General features: G+C 52.4%; 1 protein-coding gene across 2 annotated transcripts in view; it reads left to right on the top strand.

The window, feature by feature from the left end:
* The first annotated feature begins 3,160 nt into the window (after positions 1-3,160).
* Positions 3,161-8,588, top strand: part of Bicd2 (BICD cargo adaptor 2) — a 47,794-nt gene continuing 42,366 nt past the window's right edge. For both annotated transcript variants that reach the window (XM_026406933.2, XM_026406932.2), the window contains exon 1: positions 3,161-3,484. In XM_026406933.2, coding sequence (XP_026262718.2) covers positions 3,245-3,484 — 240 coding nt within the window. In that variant the 5' untranslated portion in view covers positions 3,161-3,244. The remainder of the gene's footprint in view (positions 3,485-8,588) is intronic.

Genomic DNA, 8,588 nt, shown 5'->3' with positions numbered 1-8,588 from the left:
GGACTCACTCCCTGGGATTGCTGCATGGGAAATGGCTGTGAGTCCAGGCTTGAGCTTGCAATAAAGACTTTTGTGTGATTGCATCAGATTCTGCTCCTGGAGGTCTACTGGGGTCCCATGAATCTGGCATTACAACATTCTAGGGAGAGGTCCACAGTGCAACAGCACATAGTATCCAACAGAGGAAAGCAAACAAATCTGGGAGGTGAGGTGCAAAGGGAGGGCCATTCTGGGGTGTGCAGAGCCTGGGAGGTGGCTGTGACGATTTGGCTCTGACCCTGAAAGGATTTGAGTAGAGAAGGTATGACCTCAGGACCCCTTTGCTGCCATATGAGAACAGAGTGCAGTGGTGGTGGTGGTGGGGAGGTTGGGAGGGGAGTGCAGAGGTGACATAGTGATCCAGAGGCAATGGAGTTGGGGCCAAGGAGGGCAGCCGGGGCTAGCAGGAGGCTCTCACGTGAAGTTTGTCCTGAAGCAGGGCAGGCAGTGTTTGCTGGCAGAGTGAAGGGAGGTCAAGGGTGATAGATACCAGGGATTCGGATGTGAGCCTAAGTTTTCTCATTTGTAAAACAGATGGCCTAATTTGTGACATTGTGAGGACTCAATGAGTTAATGCATGTCAGGGATCTGGCCATGTTGGGAACCGAGAAGGAGCTCAACAAAGGGGTGGCCCACGGTCTGTGGGGCAGGGGGGAGCCACTTGCTTCTTGTTTTTGTGGGTCCCTTATTTCTGCAGCCTTGACCTGATCAATTCCAGTACATCCTCTTTCCTCCCTCAGGCAACCCCTCCTCAGAGAAGCATTTCCTGATTCCTCCACCCTTATTTCTCACCATTGTGGATCCTAGGCTCCTCCCTCACATCCCTAAACTTGATGTTCAGTGCTGTCCCTCCTGCAGAAAGAAAGCCCACAATGTTAGTGACAGATGCTCTGTCTATAACCGAATGTATGTGAGATCTTCTACCTTGTCTCCAAGTTTAAAATTCTCTGATCAGTGTCTGCCCCAGATTTCCATGGCCTTTCCCCTCTCTCCTCAGACCTGTCCCATAGACAAGTGTGGGTAGGGAGGTCGCCAGTGTAGGCCAATCTAGGTCTGGTAGGCATTGTCGAGGCTGTGCACTTGTTCAAAAAGGGCTCTTTCCTGCTTTGCCCTAGAGTCTTTCCCACTTGATACAAGAGCTTGCCTAGGTCTAAGATGTAGGAACTTCAGTGTAAATACAGTCCAAGCAACTGGGCACATCAATCATGTCCCACTTCTACTACAGCTGAACTCCTTAATATAATTTAATATGACAATCCTAAGTATGACACACTCTCCTGAAAACATTAAACCACTAAAAAGAATCAAGGCTACATGGGAAAATGCCTGGTTCCAGGTCTGGAACTCAGAGAGTACAATCTTGGAATGACTCAAGCCAGAAAGTGAGAAAATGCTTTAAAAAAATTATGACATTTTTAAAGGGTATGGAACCAACCTGGAGGAATTCTCCCACTGGCCAAATCTGCTGACATTTGAGTATCAGAGTAAGGCGAGTAATGTGTTGTAACCCACTGAGTAAAAAGAATTCATGGATCCGTATTGCTAATGAATGAATGAGAAGGAATAGTTTTCTTTCACTACAAAGGCAACTCATAATGAAGGATGGGCGGAATCAGAAAAACCACTAGTGTGTAATGATTTATTCATGTAAGAAATATCAATTCATGCTAAACTAAATGTTTGAGGAGTGACAGGATATTTGCAAGGTCTATCTTCTCCTGTGACACTAATCACAAAGGAAAAAGCCAGAGGCAATCAGGGATGCTGATCCATATCATGCGCCTTCCAAGGTGCACTGAGAACTAGCAACACCTCAGTGATGGTCCAAAATGCATGCCCTAATTTACCCATGAGGATATGTCAAGAGTGCACGTTACTGCTCCGCAATTCTTGCAAGGGTGGGATTGAAGAAGACCAAGGAAACCCGAGAACTGAATGCATATGGATCCTTCATGAGAAAAACAAAAGCTCTACAGGATGGTTCTGGGACCCTAGTGAAACTGAAGCATGGATTGTGCACCTATGTGCTGTGATTTTTATTGTTATAATTTCTTTCTAATTTGATTTTGAGGTTTCTTAAGAGTGACCATAAACCAAGGTAGACATGGCCACTTTCTAGTAGAGGGATGGAGGTGAGCGTAGTTAGCTTCAGGTGTTATATGTCAGGTGCGACAAAATGAGGAAGTGAAACGGATATCTGTTATGGGGTGTGTGTGGTGGGGCAGTTGTGGATTGGCTGGTTCAAAGAAAACGGGATGGGAGAATGAACCTATTTACATGACTCTGGGGTGGACCGCTAGGTTTGGGTTTTGTGGGGGTGCGCGACTATGGAGTATGTGGGAAAGTTTTGGGGACAGTGAGAAGAATTATAGCCATACCACACACAAGGAGGGTGAGTTTCATCTAGGCACAGATGAAGCATATGATGTAGCAAATAATTTAAGCCATGCCTGAAAATGGGTGCCAGGCAGAAACTCTATTAAACACATCTATGGCACTGTGCTCTCAGAATGTCTTCATCCCCATGAAACAAGCTTTGAAGGATTGGAGGTCACGAGAGGAAGCAGTGATTAGGTCAGGTTCCCTTGGACTCCCAGCGCCCTTAGGCGTCACCAGCAGCCTTCCACACTTGCACCCAAAGACGCCTGGACGAGCCGCCACACGGTCTCCAGGCTTTGATCACAAGCTGTACACTGACGCTCCTGGCGTCGAGAGCTGCCTTGCTCTTTATACCGCCGGGAACTCGAGCCTAGGGGTACTCCGCGCGGTCCACCAGAATCCACGAGCGTCCGCAGGAGCCGGTGCTAGTCCGCGACCTCGGCGGCGCGGGCCAATCACCGCCGGGGGCTGGGCAGGCGCGGGGCACGACGGGCCCTGTAGTAGGCGTGAGGACCGAACTGCAACCCCCACAATGCCCCGGGAGGTGTCGGCTTCGCGACGGCGCCGGAGGATCCGCCCCCGCAGGGCGCGGACCAATCAGGGCCGGGGACCGGGTGGACGCGGGGCACGACGGGTTATGTAGTCGGCACGGAGCAGGACTTCAGTCCCCAGTGTGCTCTGCGGACGGCGGGGAGGAGCAGTGCGGCGGCGCGGACGGCCGTCGGGGCTGGGCGGCGGCGGCGGCGGCGGCGGCGGCGGCGGCGGCAGCTGAGGAGGGCCCGGTTGCGGGAGCCGCGGGGAGGACCGGTCTCGGCGCGCCGCCACCATGTCGGCGCCGTCGGAGGAGGAGGAGTATGCGCGGCTGGTGATGGAGGCGCAGCCCGAGTGGCTGCGCGCCGAGGTGAAGCGGTTGTCCCACGAACTGGCAGAGACCACGCGCGAGAAGATCCAGGCGGCCGAGTACGGGTTGGCGGTGTTGGAGGAGAAGCACCAGCTCAAGCTGCAGTTTGAGGAGCTCGAGGTGGACTATGAGGCCATCCGCAGCGAGATGGAGCAGCTCAAAGAGGTGAGCCACCGTCTGACTCTACGGCCACCCATGTCCCGCGACCCTGGTGGGCTGGGGCCTGTGGGGATAAGGTCATCCTGCCCAGCGGGGGTTGCCAGGGGTGTGGACGCGGGGGCACGGGGCCGAGAGCTGTGGTCCCGGGCGGGGTGTGGGAGTGGGCTTGGCTTCGGCCGGCTGCGGCTGCAGGGCGCCTTGCAGACTTCCTCGCCTGCCGGACTGCTTCTCTGCTGGCCTTGGCGGCGCCTTCGTAAGGGCTGATGCTTGCGGTTCTCGTCGCTGCCCTGGGTGTGTCTGTGGGTAGAGTGAGGGTGGGCTGGCAGAGACTGAGTCCAGGGCTAAGGCCACGGACGCAGGTGACCCGCTGGGCAAGACAGAGCCTGGGACTGGGTGGCCGCTGCTCTGTCACCTTCAAGCAAATCACTTCCCCTCTTTTAGCATGGTTGCTTTCGGTCCATTTCATCTCCTACTGTGAGTGTCCAGAGGCCGGGAAGGAGCCCCAGGGAGTCGGGGCTCTGGTTGTATATGGCCATTGCTGCAGGCTGGAGTCCCCCAGTGTCCTGTTCTGTGGCCCAGCGCTCTGTCCTCATCGCCGTGATTGAGCTTTCACTGCTTGGGATGCATGGCTCCCTCGCCCACTTCCTGTCCTTACCTCCCCCCTCAATGTGGTGTCTGTGTTCCTCCTGGACGGAAATCTAGGTGGCCTGTGTCATTCCCACTGAGGAGAAAGGAGGTTAGACCTCCAGGCTGACTGAGAGCTTGCAGGAGGGGGCGGAAGGAGGGGCCTGGGCAGTTCTCCTGGGATGGTTTAATTACCAGTGCCTCTCCCATCCTCCCTGACTCCTCAGCCCTGTAGTGGAGGTTGACGAGAGAGAATGAACTTTCTGGATGGATACAGTCCACATTGGACCCGGGAACTACACCGTGCTAGTGATGATTGTGGGTAGGGGCACTCCCTGATGACCTTCCTCCTCTGCAAAATGGGGTGCAGCATTGCTGGTTCAGAAGGGGTTATTTTGAGGGTTGTGTGTTTCCAAAGACTTGGTGTGGGGTCAGGCAACCAGTTTATTTGATGTGTCCCCTTCCCCATCTGAACCCATCCTGATCTTGGCTCTTGATCACAGGGCTCACCTCCTGGCACTTCTGCTTCTAGCCAACATTGGGCAGATGGACTCTATGAAGGCTTTTTTTTTTTTTTTTTTTTTTTGGCCTTCTGGGGGAGATAAATAGGATACCTGTCTGTGATAGTGGAGAGGAGGAAATGAATTAATCTTTAAATCAAAGCAGAAATACAGCAAGTTCTGGGTTAGTACCAGAAAACTCCTGCCCCTGTGGGCAGGTGGGAATCTGGGTCCTTGGACGAGATCTTGAGGACTTGACCCTGTTGTTTGTCAGAAAGTACTGTCACCTTCTCCAAGCCAGGCCCCACTGGCATTGGATCCACAAGGGGTGGGATGTAGTCCCTCATGTAAAGGTCCCTCATCTTGAGTTAGGAGGATATGACAGAGGAAGGCCAGGGACTGTGAGAATGTGGCTTGAATGCTTTCATCCTATTTCTGGGGGATTCTGCTCCTCTGACACCTACTGAGGATGTCCTTGCATTCATTTCTTGAGCAGAGGACTCTTGGGGGCTGTGAGGCTGTGGCAGACGAAGATCTTTTGTGGACCCATTGCCTACCCGCCCCCTGCCAGGTCTGCAGCACTATCAGAGCACTCTTCCCTCTGCGCACACAGTGTGTGTGAACCCCTGCTAGGCAGCCCCCGCAGTCCCCTTGTGTGATAACAGCTTTCCTTCAGTGGTATCCACTGTGAGAAGAAACTGTTGCTGACTTGACTCGTCCCCATTTCCCGGCCTTCAATTTGTTAGCTCTTCGCTATTATGGACATAATCATTTTTGGCACAGTGAAGAATCATGGCATAATGTTGTGGCATGTAGCTGGAGGGCAAGTCCCTAGCAGAATGGGGAAAAGGGCGTAAACCATTTCTGAGGTGCTCTTTAGGTGTCTTGCTCTTTAGGAAGCTTAATTTAATGTCATCTCTTGTCTCCTCTACAGACTGGCCACATGGCCCTGGACAAATTGCTCCTCTCACTTTTGTAAGCTGGAATAGGGGTTTCTGCTTAAAAGTCCTACTAGAGTGTAGAGAGTGTGCATCAATTTCAGCAGATGTTGCCAAAATTTTGTTTATAGTTTGCCTCCCATGAATATTGTGCCTTTTCTGCACATCCATGCCAGCACAGGTTCTTGCTAACATGTTTGATTTTGGTCAGTATGGAAACATCAGGTTTTGTTTTAAAAGTCAGGATTTCAGGAGGTAATATTTGTGAAGGATTTTCTCCCATAGACAGGTGAACCATCTTAGTTATTTCTTAAAATAAAGTGAGTGTAATTACTAATAAATTATTCTACAAATAGAATTACTTATGCTTCTCTGGTATTTCTAGATAAAACAATCTTTGAGGGAAGGAAGCTGGCTGACTGGTCCCAAGTGAGTGGATTTATGACCAAAGTGGAGGAGAGACCTATGGTGGGTGAATGGAGTCAGGGCTGGCCTGCTGCCTTTCTCCCTGGGGGATGTCTGTGACCTCATGTTGGCTGGGGCTGGAGGTAGGGAGGCCACCCATGGCCCATTTTGCTGATGATTTTTTGAGTTTGACTCAATAAAGGCCACATCTTCTCTAGATTATACTATGCCCTCTCGCCTTCCCCAGCATGGTGTGGAGGAGAATTAGATGGGCTTTGGTCAGCCTCATGGTGTTGGTGGTGTTGGTGGTCCTGAGTGGCCATGGAATATCTTGTACTGTATCCTCAGCTGCAGCTTCCAGGGGAGAGAGGTGTTGGGCTGATGGGCATGGCAGGTACTCTAGGTGAATGGGCTGAGTTCAGGTGCTCTGTGGTTCTCATCAGAGAGGAGACTGTGTTGGGAGAGGAATAAGAACAGTCTTGGCTCCACCTGAGGTTGGGCTCCATGTGTAGGTCTGGATGCCCTCACTGTCTTGCACCACCTGAAATAGTGCTGAGCACTAGAGTGTCACCACCCTTGTCTCTGAGGTGTGCTGGGTGGAATTGCGTGTCAGACTGGGCATGGCACCTGGCATGAAGCAAGTGCTTTGTCAGCCTCTCCCCCACCTCACTCATGCCTCCATTTCATTTTAGTACCTGCAGCTCCTCCCTATTCCTGTCAGTTGTGAGTGGTTTCTTTCGCTGCCTCCTGAAGGCCATCCTGTGTGTCATGCCCTGCCAGTTCGTGGGACCACCCTGTTTCTCCCTGTGCTCCTGCTCACCCTTCCTCCTGGAAGTCCCACCCACCCTTCAACCTTGGACATTTCTTTCTGGGAGCTCCTCTGGCTGCCGCCTTCTGGACTTGCCTGAGCCTCTGTTCCCAGTGTTTGGGCTACTGGAGGTGGAAGGGTGACAGGGGAATTAGCAGAGGTTCCACCCAACATCCATCCTTTGGTGTCCTCAACAGAGAGTTACTGGAAGTGAGCCCAACCTCCTGAAGCAGGAAAAGTTTTGTTTTGGTTAAGGCAGGTGGGCGATTCTCCAGCTCCTCTGATACCTACTGAGACTGTCCTTGCATTCATTTCTTGAGCAGAGGACTCTTGGGGACTGAGAGGCTGTGGGAGACCTGAGGATCTTTTGTGATGACAGTGATCAGCTGTCTGCATGAAGAAGCCTGTCTTGAGGTGGAAGCTGGTATCCTGTGAATCCTTGAGGCACTGAAAGTGACCCTGTTCCCAGGATCTAACAGTTGGGAAGACGTAGCTACAGACCTCCAAAGATGATGGCCAAGTGTTTCCATTCTTGTCACTGACTGCCTGGGCTTCCTTTCCAGCCACTGAATCTGGGGCAGAGGTCTTGAAGGAATCTTAAAGTAACCTTCACATTTAAAAATGTCTGAGACTTCCAAATCAGGCCCTGGTACTGTTTTCTGTAGGGCTGGGGACTAGGCACCTGCGTCCAGTAGAGAATCTCCCCCAGGCATGTGGATGGCGGCTGTAGGCCAGCCCTGCCAGCATGTGGAGGCGTGGCCTTGGCCACCTTCCACTGGAAGTGCGGCTGGCACAGCTGTGTTGGAGCAGGCTGTCTTTAGGGATGCCAAGCATGCTTTGAGGCTTAACAGGTGGGGCCAGAGGGAGGGCCAGACCCAGTGCTGGGAGCTGGGAGCCCTTGGGGAGCCAGGCATTGTCTGGGCAGGAGAGGAAGCTAATTGAATGTGGTTGTGTCCAGCCCTATGGTTTTCTTACTCTGAGGCCAAGGGTAGAGTTTGGACCCTGCCTGGCGATCAAAAAGTTTGCTGCCCTGGATGAGCCACTGTGCTTGTCTGGGCCACAGTAGGTTAATAATGCCACAGCCTGGCACTCTGAATGAACACTTGGGCTTTCACTGTTTTTCCCTTGGGTCTGAGCACCCAACTTCCACAAGAGCCGTGGCCCAGGTTTGCGTGGGATTCCTGTTGAGCCTCCCTTATCCCTGGGCCAGCTCAGACCCTCCTTTGAGGGTGGAGGTGAATTTTGTCTTTGTCAGTTTGGGGCAGCACCCATCATTCACACCTGCACCTTTACATTACAATGGACTGGAGGATGTGCTTTGCCCATGAGGGTATAGAAGGGCTTGGTTTCTTCTTAGATAATCCAAGAGGTGCCACCTGTAGGCAGGGCTGGCCAGGACTGTGCTGGCTCAGACAGGCAAAGTGTTGGCTTAAACCCTGTGTTGTCTGTTCAGTGTTCAGTGTGGCTCCTTGAGCCAACCCCCAGAGCGGGAAGGGGCAAGGTGAATGGCCCAGCTGCCTCCTCAAGATCCAGTCCCAGGTCTCATGCCCAGCCAGCTGTAGGAGGTGGATGGAGAGACGAGGGCCTCCCTGCTCAGGTGGATGTGAACATCTAGGAAGACTGGGGACCAGCTTCATTTTTAGAAGTTACTGTGTTTAAAAAATTGTACGTCTTAGGAACTTTAGAATGTAGAGCAGAGCAGTGTGGCACCCTGTAGGACCTGTGCAGATATGCGTGTTAAGTGGGGAACACCGGACATTTCTCCTGGCCAGCTCTTCTTCCTGTGAGTGTGTGAGATATGCTTTCACCATAACAGGAAACGCTGGATGCTTCTG

This window comes from Urocitellus parryii, chromosome 13 (genome assembly GCF_045843805.1).
Source record: "Urocitellus parryii isolate mUroPar1 chromosome 13, mUroPar1.hap1, whole genome shotgun sequence".
Classification (NCBI taxonomy): Eukaryota; Metazoa; Chordata; class Mammalia; order Rodentia; family Sciuridae; genus Urocitellus; species Urocitellus parryii.
The sequence above is the reverse complement of the archived record's forward strand: the minus strand, read 5'-3'. Positions and strand labels throughout refer to the sequence as shown.